The 23,957-nt window shown below is 42.9% G+C and overlaps 1 protein-coding gene across 2 annotated transcripts in view; it reads right to left on the reverse strand.

The window, feature by feature from the left end:
• Positions 1-2,183: 2,183 nt before the first annotated feature.
• The window catches only part of grin2aa (glutamate receptor, ionotropic, N-methyl D-aspartate 2A, a), a 129,009-nt gene continuing 107,235 nt past the window's right edge, over positions 2,184-23,957 (reverse strand). The window contains exons 9-16 of one of the 2 annotated variants that reach the window (XM_010729168.3): positions 23,446-23,599; positions 22,267-22,392; positions 21,895-22,124; positions 16,562-16,722; positions 12,903-12,992; positions 11,519-11,616; positions 8,485-8,723; positions 2,184-6,602 (exon numbers count right to left, since the gene is read on the reverse strand). In XM_010729168.3, coding sequence (XP_010727470.2) covers positions 4,635-6,602; positions 8,485-8,723; positions 11,519-11,616; positions 12,903-12,992; positions 16,562-16,722; positions 21,895-22,124; positions 22,267-22,392; positions 23,446-23,599 — 3,066 coding nt within the window. In that variant the 3' untranslated portion in view covers positions 2,184-4,634. The remainder of the gene's footprint in view (positions 6,603-8,484; positions 8,724-11,518; positions 11,617-12,902; positions 12,993-16,561; positions 16,723-21,894; positions 22,125-22,266; positions 22,393-23,445; positions 23,600-23,957) is intronic. The other variant, XM_027285432.1, reaches the window with a different exon arrangement.

Here is a 23,957-nt window from a genome sequence, read left to right on the forward strand (position 1 = left end):
ATGTGAACGAAATTCAATTTTTTTTTCATAACTGACTGACTTTGTGCCTGGTAATAGAGTTGGAGTAAACAGGTATTTGAATGTATTCTTAGTCTGTTGTTCTAGTGGGAAATTAATAAAAACAGTAAATATCGTAAATGATCGCTGCTTCTCAGTCGTTGTGAAAATTGCAGTCTTCCCTGAAAAGTAGACCTGGAGCAATCCACTCAACAAAAATAATTTCATTATCAAAATGCATTCAATAATAGTCAGAATATACGCTTTGTGGGTTCAGAGACACAGGTGCAGTTAGATCTGTGTGAAGAGGTAGAATTAGGCCACCTTAAGAACCTATTGTATGATCAAAATATCATATTTCCTACTGATTGTGCACCGATTTAGTTTCTTAAACAGGGACACAAAGGTAAAATATCTTCGGCTGCGAAACTAAATGGAGGCAATGGAGGATAGGCTGGCACTTTTTTTCTCATTCCCTGTAAAATGATCCGTTGGTATCGACTGACAAAAGCAGTTACTTTCATATAAGGTGAGGCAGACACGGAGCCTGGTGTGTATATTGTGAATTTTGACAGGACAGCAAACCTTGTGAATGGTGAAGTTTTATTCTAGTCGCTCTACGGAGAGAGGAAGAGAGAGAGAGAGAGAGATAAAGAGAGAGAGAGAGAGAGAGATAAAGAGAGAGAGAGAGAAACAGTGCCACTGTACAGAAGAGCTCCTGTGAAATTCACACAAAAAATATTGTTTTTACTCTTTATCATTTATAATTCTCCATGATGATGTATTCCAGTATGAATTTACAAGCGATGTATACAGGTGTCGTTTCTAAATATATTCAAAATAGTTCCTTAAAAGTCTTTGAGGAAGTATTAGTTTTTAAAAAAAAGCTCTATTCTTACAGCAAACCATAAAGAAAGAGGTCTCATATCTTTGGAGGGATAGCAGACTCAAAGTAGAGGGTTGCCTTTTTTTTCTTTTTATCTTCTTTACAGTTGAAGTCCTGACTACACATGAAGGAGAGGGAAGAGAGAAGCAGAGCTGGTGATACAGTAATTCTCACCTGCCATTGGAGGAAGAGCAAGGATGTCCCCGACCATACCGAACCAAGCCCTGACCCCCGACCCGCGACCCCATTGGACAAAACGAGGCCTGATAATGACCCGTCAGCCAATGAGGAAGTTGCACTAGGGTCAGGTCCTCGCCTTCTCCCCCAAAACAGCAGCAGCATCTTCATCGTGTTAAACATAGGTCATTTTTTTTTCTCTCAAATATGTATATACTCACACCTGGTTACAACGCATTAGTGATCATAACATCATAACAAAAATAATTAACAAAAAAAGAAACATAAAACATTAAAATTGTTACATCTGGGGTTGCATGCCATCACCTCATTATTTATCATTAAATGTAATTAAAATACATTTTTGTCATTAAAAAGAGCAGGGTTGTCATCACAAGGGTGTGTCTGAGTGTGTGTGTGTGTGTGTGTGCATGTGTGCGTGTGTATGTGTATGTGTGCGTGTTTGAACATAAAATAGCATCAGTTTACATGACAGTTCTGTAAAAAGTAGAACAAAGAGAACAAATCATCATGAGTTCATAAAATGCGAGGGTGCCATTTGATATATATATCTTTTTTTCTTCTTTTTTTTTTTACATGTGCATATTGTTCACTTGTCAGCTCACGCAAGCAGCATGTGGAGATAAATATGATAATAACAATAATCATAATAATAAATATGCAGATAAGCTGCAAAAAAAAAAAAAGAAAAAAGAAAGAAAAGAAAAAGTTGCTCGTCAGTCAACATTGGGTAAGCTGATTGGGAAAGCAAGGAGAGGTTCACTGCAGTATTCCAAGAGTACAAAAGGGCGATATGACTGTAAAGATGGAGCTTCAATTGAAACACAGTGGCTAATGCAGTCGACTGCCATTAAAAACCGTGGAGAGGAAAGAGAGAGATTCCTGTTTGAGTTTCATACTGAGCAGAACGATCTAAGCTCCCTACCGCCATCCCTCCTTTCCCTCCTTCTCTTCCTCTTCTCTCTTTTACTTGGGTTGCATGAGCTCGGGCAAAGAGCCAAACTGGAAGACCTAGGACTGGTAAACATCAAAAAGGAGAAAAGTTTGATTCTGCATTGCGGGCCGCTATAAATCCTTGTTGTTTTTCCTTTCTTTTTTTTTCTTTTTTATCTTTTTCTTTTTCTTTTTTTCTACAAAAGAATCTGTGCGGCGTCGTGTTCTGTTGCTACGTTTGAAGCTCCTAACCCCCAAAACGCACAGAATCATCCTGAGGTATTTTTATTTGATACAATTTGGCTTTGTAAATCCAATCAATCAAGTAAATCAATCAGTCAGTAAAGATGGATACATGTTTTTTTGTGTGTGTGTCTGTTTTTTTTTAGACTGTACAATTTGTACAGGATAATGCTACAAAATAAAAAGTGTTTTTGTGGGCACGCGTGAACATTGAAGTATGTGCATGTGCAACTCTTTACTGCTAAGTGTTATCAAAAAAACAAACAAAAACAAAACCAATAAATAAACAGATGCATAAACAATCAGATCAGGAACCGAATGTTCTGGTTAAGACTTCAAGCTTACCCAAGTTCTGCCATGCACACACACAACTTACTTCACACTAACATGGATACATGATTGATGAGTACATAACAGTGTTCTTCAACTCCAACCATCTCCATCTTGACCCGCCCACCCCATCCCACATCCCGCCCAAACAGCTCTATGAAGGTAAACAAGGGGATCCATCTCAAGTAGTCTTCAGATCCTCAAGAGCCCTGGTTGATAATGGATCGACAGTAACTGATGACGAACAATTGCTAACCCAATTCCCAGTCGCAGTGGTTAGACACTGCTACTGCTGTACCAACCAACCAAAGTTCAATTTTACAAAAACCAAAAGAAATCAAGTGAAGTACTTTCTATAGTTATCCAACACTCTAGTGATGTGTCATGTTGATCGAGGAAGGGAAGAAGGAAGGAGGAAAGAAGGAAGGAATCTTCAGTGTTTTTTTTTTTATATAGCTAATACCCTGTTTCTCAGTGGCAAGGAGGTCAAAAGACAAAAACACATCAGTGCCCAGCTCCTCCCCGAATCAGACAAGGCGGTGGTGGACACAGTTGCCATTTCATCCTTTTCTCCCTTGTTTATCTCCTCTTTTCTCTCTTCCCTTCCACCATTCTCTTGCTCTTTTGCAGCGGTGGGGGGTGGGGGTGGAGGGGGGCACAGCATGACACTGATTTACTAAGCACAAAGGTCAAGGATAAAGGTTTCGATTGTACAAGTATCCATCCACCATATCTGGCAAGACATAGTCCCTTTTTTTCCGAACAAACGTGTAAAATATGTGTCTGAGAGTGTATTTGTGTGTATTTTGTCTTCTCCGACACTGAAAGAAATCAACACATGCAAAATAATCTACTACTCTTGATGGTATTTTTCAGAAAGCTAAGCTTTTTCAAAAGCAAATGTGGGAGAGAGGTTTTAAAACTAATGGCTATTGTGCTACCAAATAAGCAAACACTAAAATCCTACATAGGGGGATCCGGATGCCAGAATCCCTAATAAATCTTATAGTTTAATAGAATAAAAAAGCAATACTTTGCAATTATTTTTCTATGTGCAGCGTCACAAATGGAATGCCCATCAATTGCCTAAGGTTTTCCCTGCTTTTCTGCCCTTTTCCATCAGTCATTTTGTCAGTTATTTTTTTAAATCTGTCAGTCTGTAAACATTATTCATTGATAGCACCTACATTACTCTCAGCTTTTCATCATTATTATGTCCCTACCAAATTTTGACCGAGCATACCGTTACGTAACTGCCAGAAACTCCTGGAGGCTCCGCTCTGTGCTATTTAGTCACTCGTCTCCCTTCTCCCTCTCTCTCCTCTCGCACTGCCAGGTGTCTCGGTGGCCATATTTGTCAGAGTAACAAGCAGCAGACCGTTGGACTAGCTTACTGTGACGCCTCTGCCCTCCTGGGATGCCTCCATGTCTGGCCGCGACATCAAACGTGCCCATCTGGTCTCCCTGTCGGGCCTGTTCTCCTCAACTAGCGAGCCCCAAGCTTGACAGTGGAGGTAGAAAGGAAAAAGAGGAGAAGGAGGAGGGGTTGAAAGGGAGGTTTATCTCCTGTCTCTCCCCCTCTTATTCCTTTCTCATACAATGTCTTTCATTTTCCTCACCACTTCCTCACACATTTCAATCACGAATCAACTTTCTCGACGATGCCTGAGTCCCGCTTTACTTAACTTAGGCCTTCTCTGTCCCACTAATTATGGGATTATGCCATTTCCTACCCCTTAACCTAGGGGAGGTCATGATTCCCCTCCCCTTTACACCAGGTACCTTGTGGCAACTTACCAACCATGCAGCCAACTCATTGGTACATGGCAGAGAATGGACAAAAATGATGATATCATCTGCAAAGAGAGTAGTAGTAGTAGTACCGTCATACCCAAGTGGGCACGAGTTCTTTTGGATTACAATGTCGAAGAGAAGAAGAAAAGCGTAGTGTGGCTATGGCATCCCTTGGTGGATAACATAGTTGATAAATTATAATACAAACCCAGAGAGGAGTAAAGAGGAGAGAACACATCATTTCTTATATCAACTAAACATCTGACTCCAGACTGGGGATTTTTTTATACACCCGTCTATTGCTGAACTGGGCTGAGTTTAGGACGCCACGTGGGGCCGGGTATGCACTAGTCTTATTGGCTGAGTAAGGCATCACATGCTCTTTATTGTACATGTCATTCGCTATCCGCCCGTCCCGTGAGCAGTATGAAGTGGTGGATTTAACAGATGAGCGGAGATTGTTCGCATCGTTACGTGTTTTGATGGGGGGCGCTCCAAGGACCGCCGCAGGTGAGGCTACCGCAAGCTGTTTGTAAATATCAGAGGAGCTACGCCCATGGACCAGTCTGCTGCTGGTGTCATCCCTCAGCGAGTGGCTGAGGAAAGGGTTTTCCGAGCCATGGGCCGGGTACAGGGACTTGCTCCTCTTACTCTCCTCCAGGTTGTGGTTAAACAGCATTGATTTGGAGCCAGTACCAAACAGTCTGCCGGAGTAGGGACGCATGCCGAAGAGGTTCGCATAGTGCGAATCAGATGTGGAGTCCAGGAAGCGATCCTTCTCCTTGAGGCTGACGCTGCGCGCCGGTCGGCCCAGGTCTACATCCTTGGGCTTTTCTAGCATGATGTTGTCAAAGGAGTGCTGACGACTCAGCCTCAAGCGGTTTCTCTTTTGGACATGCGGCCCATCCGTCTGCGGCCAGTACAGACCAAACATTTCGTCTGGTTGCTGCTGCTGTTGGTGATGCAAGGTGGGACTGACCAACGGGTCTGTGAGGAGCTGGTCCTCAGTAATGTCATACAGGTTGGCTGTATGGAGGCATGCTTCACACCGATTATAGGGTGAGCGCGTTGCAGAAGCTGAGGCAGCTACAGTAGGGGTGTACGGCCCCCCTGGTGGGTAGCTAGCGGTCACTTTGGACAAGCAGGAACGACAGTGTGTCTGTTTGTAGCGATCAAGGGTTTCATGTGGGGACAGGGAAAGGTTTTTCTCTTTCAGACTGTAGTGTTTAGAGTAAGCTGGGTCTGGTAGAAGATCTGAGTCGGTGTGATGCAAAGGCGAGGAGTTCAGATGAATGATGGGCTGCTCACACTTCCTATAGTTGTCGCTGTGGTCGGAATAGATTTCGGGATAATCCAAATCATCGGCAGCAAGGCCACGACTTTCGCGGTAGTGAATGGGGTCTGAGTGTAGGCTCATTTCTCGGTCTGAGTCGATGGTGTAGATTTTCTCTCCTCCTCCTCCTCCTCTCCCGGTTTGGTTGGTTCCGCCGCTGACCTGCTTAGTTTTTAAGTAGGACAGCTCCACCTCACTGCAATCCCTAGGGTATTTTGACGTCACCGATCTTTTTTTTAAGTTGTCCTTGGGCTTCAGGTGCTTGTTGTTTTCTGGGTCCTTGTAAGAGGCCGCCCTGCTGGAACAGTCGGAGATGTCAGAGTGGGCTGCGTCCTCAGGGAGGTAGCGCTGTGTCTTCATCGACATTCGTGGGTCTGGCATCAGCATGTCAGGCATTGGAGGGGGCCCAGGTGGCGCAGAACGAAGTGTGTCCACAGACTTCTTCCACAGGGTACGGGGTGGCTTAGCATTGGTCTGGACGGCGTCAGCATTCACAGCCACCTCTACTGTGTTGGGATTAGCATCATTCAGGGTCAGGGGATGCTGGCCTCCTTGGAAGATGTAGTTGTTAAGGTGGTCTTTGTGGCGGTTAGCAAGATAAGACTGCAGGTCACCGGTGTCCCCATAGATCATATCTTTGGGGGCATAGCTTCGGTTGTCAGCATAGATGAAGTTGCCCTTCTCTGCCATCATGTCCATGATCATGGGCCCAGCTGAGTGCATGAACTCTCGTTTAGGTGAGTTCATGCGGGAGCCACTCAGGTTAGACATGTTGGTCATCTGTTTGGCTGACTTAATAAGCTTAAGCATTTTGTCTTGGGGGCTAAAGTCCAGATCTGTCTTTTTCTTCATGTCAATATGAACTCCGTGGATGCAACTCCAGATACCCTGCATGGAGACATATGGATGAACACATGGAATGGAGATCGAGGCGAAGAGGGAAAGTCAAATAAAACAGGAGGAAGGGTAAAAATGGGAGGGGGAGAGAGAGAGAAAGAGATACAATGGAATGCAAGGGTGAGAAACAAACATGAAGAGGGATTGAGAGAGAAATGGAGAGAGACAGAATAATGATTACTTATCTACTCTGGCTTAACATATTTGTACTCTGCATGTTTTATTGAAATGTATTAAATTGGTAGTGAGTCAGAAAATCAAAGTACACAGTCTTTTATCACCATTAACACAAACTTGAAATAATAATAAATTAGTTTTACTCTGAAACATACTTATTCAGTTTATAAAAGACAATCAAACTGCAGCCCTCAGTAGAAGATGGAATCTTTCAGATATGAATCATCTAAACAACCACGTTCAGTTTGATTGATTTAAGAGGGCGGTGCAGTAAAAACAACACGATAATTTATAAAGTTCTGAAGTCGAAAGGGTTCAGAATTAATCATGAACACACAGAGACAAAAAGAAACACAAAGAACATTGCTCAAAAAATAATTCAACTGGGCTAAACTGGTCTCCAGCCGCACTGCCAGCACAAACCCCTGGTCCGTTATAACCCAATGAAACAACAGGATAGTTTCTAAATGGGGCACAAAATAAAATGTCATGCAATGCAATGTTTGCAGAAATGTACTAATGTATTACACTTAATAAAATTAATCCAGATAAAATAACCTAAATCAACGATGACCTGAAAACATGAGAAACTAGTTACAATATCTCTCATAACTGTATGGCCCAAGACTCATCCTTTAAAAAGGAACATCAGTAAACAGGTGAAATGACTATCGCTATACCTGTGAGGGGGGTTAATGAAAACAGCCAATATATAAAAACTAAAAATGTCACAGATTTTATGCTTCAAAGAACAAAAGCAAATTCTTTCCTAACTTAGACAATCACCCAGCTCATCAATACATCCTTAAAAAATATCCATCACGTTAACAAATTGAAAGTGCTTTTGGGTTCAGCACACATTTTGTGGAGCTTATCAACACAAGATAGGCTATTAAGGATGTGTTTTGCCCTGAATCACTCTTGAGAATGGCTTTCGAAATAACATCTTTTTCAAGAGGCTCACTTTATCTTCTCCAAAAGTTTTCTATTACTCATTACCCCCCCACCCCCCACTGTTAACTTTGAAAAGAGAGTCACACTCGGCCTCGAAAAAATAGTGCAGAGACACTGCAGTGCTTTTAGGGATGCACGTCCATGTCTTCTGTTCTCACACACAACGAGGGAGAACGCTGACCTTTTAACAGAATGAGAGAGAATAGATTGATTTAGCGTGGGCTCCCGCGATTTCGCCCAAAAAACATGCTGCAAATTAGGATCTATTTTTGTCGATATCCAGGGCTACCTCGTGATCCCCCCCCCCCTCCCGTCTTCATCCTCATGCTCCCCTCTCATCCTCCTTTGTGCATCCCTCCCTCCTTCCCCCTTGTTTCACTCACTTTCTTAGTTTAGCAGGAGCTCTCTTTTTTCTGTGTGTCCATGCTCTGCTCTCTTATTCCGCTGATAGAAAGCAGAACTAAGACAGGTCTGTCTGACCCCAATAATGCAGCATTAACCCTCGGTATAGTTGCAGTGCTTCGCTGCACCTTGAAAATGACTACTCTTAACCCAGTCAGACCACCCTAGGCCTAGATAATCACACAGCCAAACACTCACATGTGCCGACACTCATTGGCATGTTTCTGTGGGCCAGATTCAAGACTTTCATTCTGTTTCAAGCTTGAGTTGTCCAAAATAGGCCAAAACATGCTGGCAAACATACAGACACACAACATACTATATGCAAACTGGTCCTTACCCGACTGATGGAGAAAAGAAGACCCGGTTTGCCGGTGCAGACTCCGGTGAAGCAGTATCTAAGCCTCCAGTAGAAGAGATGCTCAGACACAAAGGTGATAAGGGAGAGTCCCATAGCAGTGGCCAGCATGTAGAAGACCCCGGCCATGTTGTCCACATCCAGCTGACTGGACATCACTTCGTTCTTCTCATTGTGGCAAATTCCTGTCAGCCACTGGGCTTCGAGTTCCTCCATTTCACCTGAAAAGAACAGAAAGACTCAAATCCTTCACTGAAAGGCTCGCTGGGGTTTAAACAAATGGAATAAAGGAAAGTTACCATAATGAAGAAAACATTAGGAGAAAAAAGTTCGTTCAGGCAGTTTTTAAGTCCAAGTCTAATATAAGTCTCCTAAATTGAGTATCCATTATCTCGGGAAATATACTCAGAAAGACAGAATTGCCTAGTGAAAATGAGGCTTATAGGGAAACAATCTTAACACGGTGTCATTATTCTAAAGTCATTACACCGAAATAACTTGGTAATGCTGAATTAAAGGAAAAAAGTCTCCACTTTAAACTGTTTGTTAAACTTTTCCAGCGTCGGATGAATAAAGTCTATCTTTGTGTATCTTTAAATCATGATGTAAATGGTAACATCGTCTGCAAAGAGTCCTGAATTGTAGTTCACAAAAGAAAAAGAAAAATATCTGATGCATTGGGATTATTTTCGTGATGATATGTTCCTGTAATGGTTAAACACTTATGCATGGATCACATTGTTTGGTTTTTCTTGTGCTGTTGTTTAAAATGAATTTCTTTGGGCATCACCATCCACTGGAGGCCCTCCATGACACCTGATAGGGCCAAGAGATTGTTTCTTTAGTGTTAATGAAAGAAAGGTCGAAAACAACAAAGACCTTATCTTTTCTCATTCCTCGGTCTGTGTTCCCCTTCCCCTTACTTTCCCCTCCCTCCCTGACTTCCTCTGTGACATTTGGCGTGTGGCTAATCCAATCTGTGTCATTCAGGGCTGGGTAACTAAGGTTGCTAGTGAGGAAAGACAAATATCATGGTGGTGTTCAGCTAGATGTCTTGAGGGTGCAGACTCACTAAGGCATCATTAACCCTTTAGGACAATTGAGAAGAATTTGTCCCCTGTGAGATTCACGAATAATAGATGTAACGGTTTATCATTTTAATACGATGAGCATGGAATTTGCAGAAAATGAAGATAAAGATATCTCTAGATATCAATAGATCACTTTGACCTTCTCCTTTCCGTTAGATCTAGCTGCAGCTGCCTGCACTGTTGCTCCAGAGGGAAGTATTGCTAAAATTTAAAGAATAGAGTTAGATGGCTCAAGCGATAATCTGGTGACCACTCAGTTGAAACACAAGTATCTAGTATCTAAGTTTCATCTACACTTCCAGGGCTTTAAAAAAAATAAAAATGGTTTAGCTCCAGCTCCGTCCCGAACACAACATCAATTTCAGTTCAGGACATACACTTAATGTAAGTTTCTCCAGAATGCTTATCTGCACTTTGAAATAACACTAGCTCATAAGTAGTCGATGGATGATATTCAGGTCTACTTCACTATAAAAATGTATGAATTTGGACTATTGCCACTGCTCCGACATCGATACACTGAGCAGGATTGTGCCGTCTGAAGCTCGAATTAAACAGGAAGAAGGAAAGAGCATGGATTTATACATATTTATATTTTGTTTAAATTCACGTTTTTCATGGTCTTTGACAGACCACATGTTTTCTGACAGGCTGTTTTGTCTGTTTGTTTGTTCGTCGGACTCCTTTCCTGAACACATCTTCTTTCTGTCCGTGAGAAGCCATATGCTCTCCACCCACACTGTGTCTATCTGATCAAATAGCATCTGCCAAGACACAGAGTCACTGTCATCTATCAAGGACCTGCCCTCCTCTCACTCCTAATCCCTCTCTCTCTCTCTCTCTCTCTCTCTCTCTCTCTACTGTACCTTACACACACTCTTTTCTTGTCGTCCTCTCACCCCTGTCCTCTCCGGCCATCAGGCACACTTGTGCCGTCTCTGTTTTTTTCTGTCCCCCTCATCACTTTCTCCCTCCAACTGCTTCCTCTCTCTCTCTCTCTCTCTTTCTCCATTATACAATCTCCTTGCAGTTCCTTTCATCTCCTCAGACCTCAGCATCTCTCATGCCGCCTTTTCCTTCTTACATTTCTCTTCCCCTTTATGACTTTTAGTGAAATCGTTACGAGAATAACACTGAGGTTATTAGCGTGGTGCAAGAAAAGATACCAATACAGACTCTAAACCTCTTTAGTGTATATTTGTATTGAGCGACTCTGGTAAAAAAAAAAAAAAGCTGCACGGAGAAAAGTGACTCAGCGGGATTAATAACAGGGAGAAGAAAACAAAGCAAAACAAAAACAGTGTCTCATTTTTGTCAAAAGTGATCGAGCCATGAAATGTGATGGAGTGCATGCTCTGCAGCCCTGATAAGATTCAGTTAGGGAGGATTATTATGACACCAATGCTCATTTAATCAACTTCAGTGCACTTAATGTGAGTGGCTGTGAACACATCGCATCAGCAAAATGCTTTCGATGTAAAATGTAAATGAATCTGTCACTAAAAGCTCGAGCTGTCTTGCTTTCTCTCTGTTTTGTGGGAGGAAATTGTTTATGCAAGGACTTCTGAGGCTACTGTAATAAAGGAATGTGGTGATTCAGATGGAGTAATGCACACACACACACACACACACACACACACACACACACACAGATCTGCTGCTGCAGAGAGGAATATATTAGAATAACTTACACACTGCCCTCTGTTTAGAGCAGCCTTTTGTGTCCAGAATAACATCAAAGGACTATTTATACTTCACTGCTTTTCCTTTGTGCTGTCAGCAGACACGGCAGTAGAGATGTGTGTATGTACGTGTGCATGAATTACAATGCCGGCAATGAGCAATGTAACCTTTTTGCCTTGGTGGATAGTGTCATGCACTTTGGATCTGTGTGTATGAGAACGCTGTGCGGATGTGTTTCTCACCATCTCCGATGATGGCCAGGATGGCCAGATCCACTTGCCGTTTCCAGTAGGAGCCTTTCTGTAGAGCGATGCCATAACCGGTGGTCGCAAAGATGTACCTAAGCACAAGCACATCCAAACAAACACAGACACACAGAAAAAACACATATTTTAACCTTTAAACAAACAGATGGTGTCACTAAAAATGTTTTTTTTTAACGAGATACCTCATGCGTAATGATATAAATGTCATAGTGTAAGTTTAGGACACAGATTTGCAAACAGTTTTGGATGGGCCCCAAGATGAGCAAGTCCTAGTGTAGGGACTTAAAGGGTAGGTTTGCATTTTATATTTGTTTTAAAAACAAAGCTGACATGTCTAATATTTTAACTGAAATATGGTTGGTCATTTTTATCATTCCTCTGCTCCACACTGGCCACAAAGTAAAGTTAGACAAATCAAATGTATATGAAGCAAAGTTAGTTCCTTTTAGTACAAAATGTCTCCTGATTGAAGATAACTTTGAAAGATTCCTGCATGATATGTAAAATTCAAACCATTAAAGCCTCATGTTATCTTCAGCTGAACTTTAGAAGTCATTTGTAGACTGTCCCCCGATCACTGACATGGAAACAGCTGTAGAAATGGATCTCTTTGCTGCCAGTATGGAGAGAAGAACAACCGACGATGACCAATAATATTTTCAATTTATGGAAGGGCTGTGTTGTTTCAAGACAGAGCTGAAATAATTCTTCTTCCCTCACACAAGTCTAATTATTATAATCAATATTAACTTCATATTTACTCACAAGTCATTCATAGTCAAACGTGTATGGTGGCACCATAAAAAACTGCATTCTGACACCTGAAGCTACAGTATTGGTACCTTAGACCAGTATCTTCCTGGAGTCTCCGCTGGCCTCCGGGGCAACAGGTCCAGACCAAGAAATAGTTTGGTTTAAAATGCAGATTTGTTGTTTTCACTCGTATTTTTGTAGAAATTAAACAAACGAGATGCAGCGTTTTCATTTGTGTGCTTAAGAGGAGCTGGTAAGCAACGTTTGTTACCTTTAAACAGCACCTGGTTACCTGTTTCCCCATGTTTTCAGTCGTTGGGCTAAGCATCTTTTCATTTAACTCTCGGAAACAAATAAGCGCATTTCCCAAAATGTCGAACTTTGTCTTTAAGAAATCTTCCAACTCAATATTAAGCAATTTTAAAACAAATCCTGCTAATATTTACCCGTATATGTACTTTACAAACATAAACAAACATTAAAAGAACATTTACAGAACTTTACACAACAGTTTGGAGCAGAGAATGCCGGGGATCAAACCATGAAGTGAGGAGAATCCACACTAAAAAAAAGTGTCTTTTTTTTGAGGACTTAAAGCTTTAGTTACCCGCTGCCAATGGTCACCAGCTTACATCCCTCATCCCTGCCAGCCATGTAGTTCAACACTGCAGCGTCATAGATGAAGGCATCCAGTTTGCTGCAAAGCAGGAGAAAAAAAGAACAGAGGACAGAGACAGGAGAAAACAGATAGAGGGAAGGTATGAAGATAAAGCATGAGGGGTTTCAGTTCTCTCAAAGAGGGTGAGGGAGGAGTACTGGAGGAGACAGAAAGCAGAGAAGGAGGGGAGGGCGGGGGGGGGGCTTATTTTTTTCAGAATGTGTTGTTTGCGGATCAATTCTAAAGTGTTAAATCATCTCCAATAGGACTGCAATCCAAGCGTAACCAAACACACAGAGGACACAGTGGTGGAGTGGCTGCGGTTCAATACGGCACGCTTCACTGGTGATAGGACCTTGGAGGCACATGGACGACCTAAACAAACTTTAGACAGACACAAACATTTACACTGTCTCTCTCTCTCTCTGCCTCTGTCTGCACACACTCACACAAAAAGACACACACACACACACACACATAAATAAGCATGCTGCGAAGTAGAACGTACAAACGAAAATATCCCAGACTGAGACTGACATTTTCAATGTAACTGATGCCATCACTTACTGCTGCTCTCTCACTCACACACACACACACACATACATATACACACAGAGGGCCCTGCTAATAGTGCAGTGACTGGCTGGCATTTACTGAATGTCAGATCCAGCCCTCTAACGGAGGCTCACAGCCGATAGTTCAGCTGTGTAATTAGCTTAACCCAGCACTGGCTCCGTCCACACGCAGGCAAGTGTGTCCAAACATGTAGTGAAAGCAGTGTGTGTGTGTGTGTGTGGCCATGTACTGGTGCATGTCTGTGAGCATGGATTTGTGCATGCATGATTGTGAATGCTAACAGGACATGCTGTGGCTCTAATGGCTTGTAGAGGGATTCAGCCATCAACAATCCGTCACACCTTTATTGAGGCGAATAAAAAGTAACAGCGCAGACTTTCTTGCCCCTTACTATACTTTTAAATGTAATATTTAACATGGCAAATGACCATTTAGTGTGACTCTGAATCTTATTTTACACCACTACAGGGAAACTCTTCAGTACATACACACACACACACACACACTGTCAGTTGAACTACTCCATCTACTAATCTCAAAATAGCATCGGGACACCAAATAAAACATTTCAGCAGAACTGCATTATCGATCCTGATCTAAAATGAAATTTTCTCCACATAAACACTTTTTTTTGTGAGTTTCACTGTGACACTGAATGTGTAAAAACGCCTCGAAATCGAAATGTCATGTCCTAGAATGCAGTTTCAGTTAAAACATTCAAAGCTGCGTCATTAAAAAATCTGCGCTGTTGTGGCTACGGGTGAAATACAAACAGTTCAAGTTGAAGGAAGATTCCAAGACTCTTCCTGTTCAATCCCTGGAAACCCTGGAAAGTGAACACACCAGTAATGATGCCTATGCACCTCTGTATCTATACCTGCAGACGACTTGTGTGTGTGTGTGTGCTTGTTGCTGGTTAATGCTGAGGCAAATGTTCTGACATGATTGATTTTTTTTTTTTTTTGTCAGACAAACATGTATTCTGCTTTTTCTGTCGGGATCCCTGCTCTGCCAGCACAGCATTCTCATTGAGAATAAATGAAAACGCTGTGTTTGTCTTGCAGTTCTTGGGTGCTACAGGATGTTGGCAACGTGCAACATTTTCTGGAACAGATACAAATGCAACATTTTAATGTTATGAAAATGATTAATGACTATTTGTCATTCATTTACTTACTTCAATATTTTTTTGCTTGGTTACTGCGACTGAAAATTCAGGCCCTGAAATGTAATGAAATCAATTCAACTCCCCCGTGAATAGTTTGGGTTCTTGTGGCTGTAACAGATTTCGCGTGTAAAGCCATTCAGCATTATGTGTGATCAGAGCTAATCCAGCCATCGAGCCTCAAACAGCTGAACGCTGCAGTGTTGCTCATCTGCTAATGCCACGAAATAGAATTATCAATGAGGGTATTACTGACTGCACACACACACCTGCAGCCAGCTGTGTGTGTGTGTGTGTGTGTGTGTGTGTACAGATATGCATGAGCCGGTGTGTTTTTAAGCGTTTTAGCGCTCGTGTGCATGCAGTATCAGTTTACAGAGCTATGTAAATTCATATACCACTGCGCTCTATGTTAATACAACAACACAGGCGAGAGCGGCTGAGAGTATTAAAGGTGCTGGAGTAGTTTAAGCTGCCTTTGCGTGTTTACATCCAGACTTTTATGACGTGGATGGATGAGAACGAGCTGAAAGACACAACCGCATAAAAAACATGAAACATGAATTATATCAGCATATTTGTTGTGTATTGAGTATTTTGTTCCCCCTCCCCTCTCTGTAAAGCAGGTTTCCACTCAAAAACCCCCAATCAGAAAGAACTTGTATCCAGTCATCAGCCCTTTGAATGGTTTGGTTCTTTTTCTACCATTTTACCCGCTGTCTCTCTCTTCCTTCATGTCCCCTTTCGCCCTTCCTTTCTTGTCACCATCCTCTTTCTGTATTCCCATTCCTCCCCTTTCCTTCCTTCCTCCGTTGCCCTCCATTTCTCATTCCATTACCACTTTCTTCTCCTCTAAACTCCTGGCCTTTTTCCTCCTTCCGTCCACCCTTCTTTCGTTTCTTCCAATCAGGTATTCTGCCCTTGGCCTCCTACCCTGCTCCCTTTTTTATCTTTCCCCAATGTGATGGCGTGATGAGAGTCACCCCTCTGTCTCTCCACTATCTTTACCTCCACTTCTTTTTCCATCCATCCAATCCTCTCAAATCGTTCCACGGTTTCAATCTGTCTTTGCTTAGCTGTCCCCCTACCTCTCTTACACACCGACACTGCAGAGGTATACTGACGGCAAACGATTTAAGGGAGCGCGAAACAAATAATTCTAAGTGCTACTCAGTATGCAGGTCAACATTTGAGAGTGCACAGGCACGCGTTCATGAGAGCAGAATCAGATTTGAGTGTGCAACGAGAGTGTGGGTCCTCCTCTCTCTACTGTCTTTGAATACCGTGCTCCTCTGCAGCTCTTGGCGGCCATGTGATGATCAAGTGATTTACATCTAGTGGGTCTAATAGGATGGCCCTTCATTTCCAGGTCAAATTGAACAGGTGACGCTCGGTTCTCAGTTGGACTCAGGGGATTCGACTGAGCAAGTGCGCGCAGTCAGCTTTGATTATTACGAGCGTGAGAATCTCAAACACAGTTACACACTCCCTCGTGCACTAATCTGACTCTACATGCCTCCGCACTCTCAAAGGTTGACCTGCAGACTGAGTGGCGCTCAAATTTGTTATTTGCTCTCTTAAACCTTTTATCGTCTATATACTTCCATAACACGCCACAACCAGTCCCATTAGAGAGGCCAGTACTAAAAATAGCTCCTGCCGCTCCCAGTGAGGAAGCCCATTCATCCCCAGCCTTAGAGGAGCTGTCACACACACACACACACACACACACACGGGCTCACGCATGTGACAGCATCACAGCTACACACATTTTTATGGAGGTACACACACAAACACACATTTTTGAAGGTTGACGAGTAAATATTTTTGCATTGGTGAATTTAGTATTTGATTGCGGATCAGTTACCCCGTTTTAAGGCTGACAAGTGCGTCCTGGACTCCAGTTTGATGATACTTCACCATGTACTGGTGCATGGCGGGGTAGTTCTTCCTGATGTTCCTCTCGGTGGATCCGTTTGGAACCGTCCCGAAGCGGAATGGAGGCGAGTACGCGTACGGGTTCTGAAACTGAAGACGAGAAGAAAGAATGGAGAGAATATAGAGGGAAAATAGGGAGAGATGAAAAAGAGAGGGAACAGCTAAGAGTAAGGAAAAAGACGAACACAGAGAGAAGCTGTAGGTGACGAGATATAGTCCAAATGTCTGTGTGTGGGTGGGCGGGTAGGCGTAAGCACTAGCTGAGGTTATACCAGTTGGTACCCTGTTAATAAGATATCAGTCACAGTCAGGCTCACAGCATTACGTTTTCACAACACAAACTAGTTTTAAAATGGGCAGAGGTTTTATCTACACTAGAGTGGTGACAATGTCAATCTGAATCAAACACACTATGTCACAATAAAGCTATATAATGCATAATCTCAACTTTACCAGCATTTTTTGAAACGCTGTGTTTCAGTTGTACTCCAAAGTTTATCAGTCGACAGTCCTAACGTCAAAATAATATGGCGATACTTGTGCTACATATCCATGTGATCATATCCTGCATTAAACCAGACAACGTCACCTGCTTATTGGTTAGTTCCTATAATTTCTCAGTTGAATACCGGGAATCCAAATGCTTAATTCCTGTGTTGTGATAGAAACCATGTACTGTATTCAACATAAACATATTACACTTTTCTTTATTCTCTCTCTCTCTTTTCTAGTAGAATTTTTGGATTCTCCCATCATTCCTCTCCCCCCCCCCCTCGTCTGTAACTCTCTCAGGTATAATCTAGCCAGTGTACAGGTCAAGGGGTTTGTAGTAGTGTGCTTGACGCTGTGGTAACAACCTACCCTCGAGCACTGCGGTAACAATCTGTCCTCCGTGCCAGAAACAGATGAACCCTATCAATTACAAGTGTGTAATGTGAGCACCACTCTAACCACACACTGTGTGTGTGTGTGTGTAGTACCGAGGAGTGGATTCACTACCTATCACTGAAACAGTTCTGTGGAATAATATTCTGTGATCTGTTTTGCTTCATATGTTCATACAACAAAAGAATTAGATTAGCATATTACGAGCCTCTGTGTTCTGTTTGGTGTCTTTGCAACATCTGTAAAAATCACCTTTGTAATGTTTAAATGCATCTACATATAAAATATATGTAAATATGTATAGCTATGTGCAACCTGCGTCTGCTTGTACACCTCTATCGTGTAATCGTGTCAAAGTGAGGGCGTGTTCCACAAATCAAACGCCGCCACGCGTGTGTGCAAGTGTGTGTGTTAGTAGTGATGTCGCGGTGTGTGTGTGTCAGCATCACAAGCGACAGCCCTCGGGAGACGTTCTCTCCTCACACGGTCCTTCCCATCGTCTCTCTCTTCGCTCGTCTTTGCCTCCTTTGTGTCTCTTTCAAGGTGGAGCACAAGTTTTAAGGTCAGAAGAAGGCACATGTGATAGGGGTTGTGGGATGTGGGGGATTGGGTACTGGGTTCAAACCTTCAGACAGACTGGGGAAATGTAGATTGGGAAAGTGCTCTTCTCTTTCTTGGTAATTACCAGTGAAGGGCTTTTGAGAAGTACAGCAGCTGCTGCTAATGAAAGCCTGATGCCGAGATGATGGGAAAATGAAAGAGCATTGGCAGACGAGGGCCGGTGTTCCAGACAGGTGGAGATAAGAGGACTCGGTGCGCTGCCACAGTACATGAGCCATGAGGCAACGGCAACGCACCCTCACAAAATTACAAGGTAGATATTAAGATTTTGTTCACAGATGACTGAAATAAGTTCCCAAGCTTTTCTACCGAGAGATCACGTTTTTTGAATCTTTGTACTTTAAGGTAAAAGCTTGAAGAGCATGGAAGGGATGTTTTTAGAAATAGAATACATACATCCATGATATTATATATATACCTTTTGTGTATTTTTATGGCATGATTATATTTAAAAATGCATTTTTCTCACAAGTGCTTGTGGTTGTCAAGTGACCCATCTGAACAGAGTTTGAAAGTAGCTCTGTTTTCCATCAGTCTATCCTCTCTTCTCTCATTTTGTCCTGTATCACTTTTATTCCTCTTCTTCCTGTTACCCTCTCTATCGCCTCATAATTCTGTTATATAAGCAAAGGTCTCTCATTTGTATGTGTGCATGTAAGTGTGTATGGAGGTCTCTCTATGCTCCCATCTGTCTATCCATCTCTCTCACATGTCACTCCTGTTTTCCTACAAGTCTACTGTATCTCTCCTAAAACTGGGATTTTCATTATTATTATTTTGGCGGCGGAGCAGTATCATTGCGGTGTCGCTGCAAAGTGTCGACTTGTCAATCAGTTTGTGGACTTTTTCCCTCAACTTCCTGTCGCTTAAATTGGATTTTTTTCTTTGCATCTCCCCAAACTTTGAAGCTGCTGCCAGAATCTGAAAGCAAGCAAGGTCAAGAGCGGCCTTTTTAGAAGCAGTCCCATGTATGTGTTGTATGCACGTCTTCTCTCAAGGGCATCCAAGTGCGTGTCATTGATTGCATGTGATTTTCAGACTAAACAATACGCTGCTTGTTACAAAAGTGTAGTACTGTGCGTGCACCTAAAAGAAAACAACCGTGACCTTTCCTGTTCCACCTCGCAGCACCGACATCATTCCTATTTTGCTTCGCCCTGTTTACGGTTGTGCATGCAAGAGCGCTCTCCACTCCTATTGGGCAAACATCATGGAGCATGTTGAAGAAGTTATTGTCCACTATTATTGACTACATGAGACAAAAGTTATTCTTGCTATTACTGGGCAGGTATCTTGTGATCTGAATCCAGCGTCTGTTTTTTTCAGATCTCTTCTAAACCGAAGCACGCTCCGAAACCTGGTTTCTGCTGTTTTTTGTGTCACCACGACAAACTGCTACAAGCTCAGCGCAGAACTTGTTTGCTGAAATTTGAATTCCTAAAGTCTGTGTACTAAAAAACATGGTCTACTATTAGCTGTTGGGAAACCAGAACAGCATGTCCTCTTCAGCGAGCAGTGACAAATAAGCCAGCGTTGTAACAACAAATCCCTGGTGATTATACAGCCTAAAACGCACCAACCTGTTAACTGACTGCCCCACCCACCACACACACACTTCTGCATGAGCTTCGGAGACGGTTACCGACAGCTCAGAACGGTATTCATTACTTCAATTTCATAAACGATGAAAAAGAAACAACAACTGCTCTGTCACTGACTGAGATGAATGAACGAGTATCAGAGCTCTGTCAATTTCATAGGCAAAGTAAAACAAACCTTGCTTAAGTTATCAATCCTGTAATCACGTCAGATGACTTGCCTGAGGAGAGTTAAAGAGCTTTGTGTATATGATTGTACAATCACAGCTAAAACCACTCAGACATATCAGGTTTTCCACTGATTGGCCTCTGCGGTTAGTGTATCAATTCAGCAGAACCACATATTTACCAGCAATTTGTTGTATTGTATGTGGCACACAGAGCTAGTGTGTCATCTATTTGTACTCCGCTTTTGCATGTGGTCTAATTTTTGGTCTCCAGCCCTAGTTTAGACGTGCAGTTATCATGATTTAGCCATCATTAAGCAAACTTTGTGTGTTACAGAATAAAATGACCCATAAAATATGTGGTGTTGGGATATCCATAACTCTTCAGCAGATCTAGTTGATCGCCAAGCTCCCCCGGTTTACATGTGTAAAGGTCTTTGAGCAAGCCATTGAACTGTCATTGAGTATGTCTATGTAAAAACATGTAAGTTGCTTTGGACAAAAGTGTCTGTTGAATGTAATATTTCAATATTTCACTATACACCCAACCAGCACAAAATGACAGAAAGCTTTTTCTCTATAGTCTACGTGACCAACCCAGGTCTAAAAAGTATTGGACCTATATTCAGGTGATAATGGGATGACCATGTACCTCTGTGTTGTGTGTGTAAGTAGACATCTGTTTCCTAAGTTGTTTGTCTTATAACCTTTCTGTCCCCTAGTGGTCCAAAATCAGTTCAGTCTCAATGGGGAATTTTCATTTTGCTGGCACAGATGGCTCAATGTCCGGCCCTCGCTCAGCATATCCGTCTGAACGGCCGTTTACCCTTTTTGCCTTCGCTCCTCGTGCCGTTTCCTTTTCTCTCTACCTCAGCCGTCAGCCTGGCCCATATCTGTCCGCCCGTTGTCTTTTACCATCTTGTGCATCTTGGTGTCTCGCTATTCCTCAGTCGCCCTCCTGCCAGTTGCTTTGTCTCTTGTACCATCCCTCCCTCCCTCTCTCCTTCTGCATGTTGTCAGAACCCTCTGCATCAGTCTCAAACGCTCTCCCCTCAGAAGCATCTCTGCATAACATCCATCTCTCTCTCCTCAGGAACTCTCAACCCTTTTAGTCTTTTGTCTTTGGCTTGACCCTTTTTCTTTGATCTTTCAGTATATCCTCCTCCTCGTGAACGGGAACCTTTTCCACTTATATATCACTTCATCTTTCTTTTCTTATGTACATATTCTTAAATATCATCACATTTGTATAGCAGTGGTCTTCTTGATCTACAGCTTTACTAACAAAAATCCATGCTGAACACTATTTCTATTAAAAAGCTTAGACGAGCTACGCAATAAGGCTAATTTTAGTCGAGGAACAATATTTGACAAGCACTTCTGTGTGGATGTGTGTGGAATAATATTTCTTCTTATCCACAGCATACATACACACTTTTGAATGGTTTGTACATTTACCTAAATCCACCTCCAAATACTTGCTTTGTGGATCCAAATGTCTGGCACTATCAAATGATCCAAATTTTCTTATTTTTAATGGATTTTAACGGCTTTTCTGCACTCCTACACTGTGTCAGCAGCTACCGGCATGTAGCATCTACTTGAATTAAATGTCAGATATGAACTGGTGTCATGCATATACAGCATTCATTCCATATGTGACACATTTACATTTTTATTTACCATTGCAGCAAATTGTACCTCAATAGCCACCTTGTTTTATTTTAGGGTCCAACTTTAAGTTCTATTTATGACTGTAAAACTTGGAAGTTTGGACCTTTGAGGTGACCCAAGGTTGACAGATTCTTACACCATGTAGCTGTAGGGCAACAAGAGCTTTAAAAGTAGGTCACTGGAATCTGGTTTTTGAAAAGCACAAGGCTAAAACATTCCCAGTGGGCATCTAACAGATCTAAGTTCTCAGCTAACAAACAAACCACCATCCAGTCGGTCAAACCAACAAACCATCTCTCCCATTTGTCGTCCATTACCTTGTTGTCAGAGAGACCGGTGACTTGGTCGACGAATTCCTCCTGGATCATGAAGGCGGCCAAGTTGGCAGTGTAGGAGGCCAGGAAGATGACAGCGAAGAAGGCCCACACAGACACTATGAACTTACTGGTGGTTCCTTTTGGGTTTTGCACCGGCACGGAGTTGTTGAAGACCAGACCCCACAGCAGCCACACGGCCTTGCCCATGGTGAAGGAAGGGCCATGGGGGTCTGAAGGAGAGGACAGAGGAGAGGAAGAGAGGCAGATGGTTGGAGAACATTATCGACACATTGTAGATAAAAATATATCAGGATGTGCAAAACTTGCTATCCAACTATGCTGAAATGTGTGCGCGTTCATGTTCATGCTCACCTTTTCCCTGCGCCAGGTTTCTGTTAAAGCCAAGAGGACTGATGTACTCAAACATGAAGACAGCCATTGCAGTCACCAGTAGGAGCATCACAAACATCATCACCCACACTGATGCACTGAATGGCTCTGAATGAGAGGAGAGAAAGAGGACAGAGATTAAGAATTAACACATGTTGGATTCAATTTTCATATCATGCACGTCACTTTTTTTTGTTTTCCGATCGACGCTCACTTGTTTTCTTTCATTGATCCGAATGAATAAATCAGTCCCAACAACACACACTGCAGAGATAACAAGCTGACTCCTGCAGGTTCACAGAGCCCCTACATACATACATACATCCCCACGCTCTCTCTCTCTCTCTCTCTGAAACACACACACACTTGCATATACACAGGCACACCTCCTATTTGACAGTGTGAGGAGGCGTACTGTATAGGAAGCCCTGGTGTCAGCATTCCTGTCCTCCCTCTGAGCTCACAACACTACTGCAGAAATTAAACCCCACTCTAATGTATGGGAGAGCACTGCTGGCACAGGGCCGCACACTGTGTGTGTGTGTGTGTGTGTGTGTGTGTGTGTCTTTGCTGGCAAGCAGCCATTATGGAGTTTTCCTGCTAAGCCCTTATAATTGCCACTTTCACAGCAGTAACAGCATGCTGCATACATGTCAGTGTGTGTACCTGTGTGTCTGTGTGTGCTGGCATGTGTTTCTCTCTTCACATACAAAGCAAGTCTTGCTGACTGCTCGTGTTTGTGCCTGTGTGCCTGTGTGTGTGTGTAGGTGTCTTCATGTACAGTATGTGTGTGTGTGTGTGCAGGGATTTGGATGTCGATGCATCAAAATGAACGTGACTGAGCAGCCATAACAGGGATATCTGTGGTCACTCGGCTTAAAATCCTGCAGGTCCTTCGCAAGTAAGTGAGAGTCATTGTGGCAAGAAGCAGGAGCTGAGCTAATATCCTCTGATGAAAGAGCAAGTATTGACAGCTGTGTAACAGAACTGAATTGTGTTGTCAGCTCTGTATCTCAGGGAACACACACACACACACACTCACGGACACAAAACAAATATCATTCTACACTCACACAAACAGTAAAAGCAAACAAGACAGATCTTCCTCTCCATCTCTCCTGAGTGCGGCCACAAAGTAGCAGTTGTTTCCGTGATAGTTACCGAGAAAGGCTGACGGGGAGACGGTTCCGTTGCTACGGGAGACCATGACGCTGATCCCGGTTTCCACGAACGGGACGGAGAAATCGATGACCTCAGAACGCTCCTCATTGATCGTCAGAGATCCGACGGCCATGACGGCTTTCTTATAGACCACCTTTGGGCGGGGAGGGGGCGGAGCACAGAGGGAGGGAAGCGGGGGTTAAAGAGAGGGAGGACGGGTGGATGGATGAGGAGGGTGAGTGATTGCGGATGAAGGGAGAGAGAGTGGAGTGAGGACAGGGAGAAAGGAGGGGGTGGTGGTGATGGATTTAGAAAGGAGAAAGGAAGAGGAGAAAGGCAAGATTGAAAGGTTGAGGAGAGGAAGGTGGATGAGAGGGAGGGAGAAATGGTAAAGTGGAAGAAAGAATGAGAAGAAAATTTACATTAAGGCAGTCAAATGCAGCAAGCAATCGATATCATCAATAAAGACACAACCAGCTCCTGAAACGTTGTTCAGAGACTGGCACTGATCC

Source organism: Larimichthys crocea, chromosome XII, assembly GCF_000972845.2.
Source record: "Larimichthys crocea isolate SSNF chromosome XII, L_crocea_2.0, whole genome shotgun sequence".
In the NCBI taxonomy this organism is placed as follows: Eukaryota; Metazoa; Chordata; class Actinopteri; family Sciaenidae; genus Larimichthys; species Larimichthys crocea.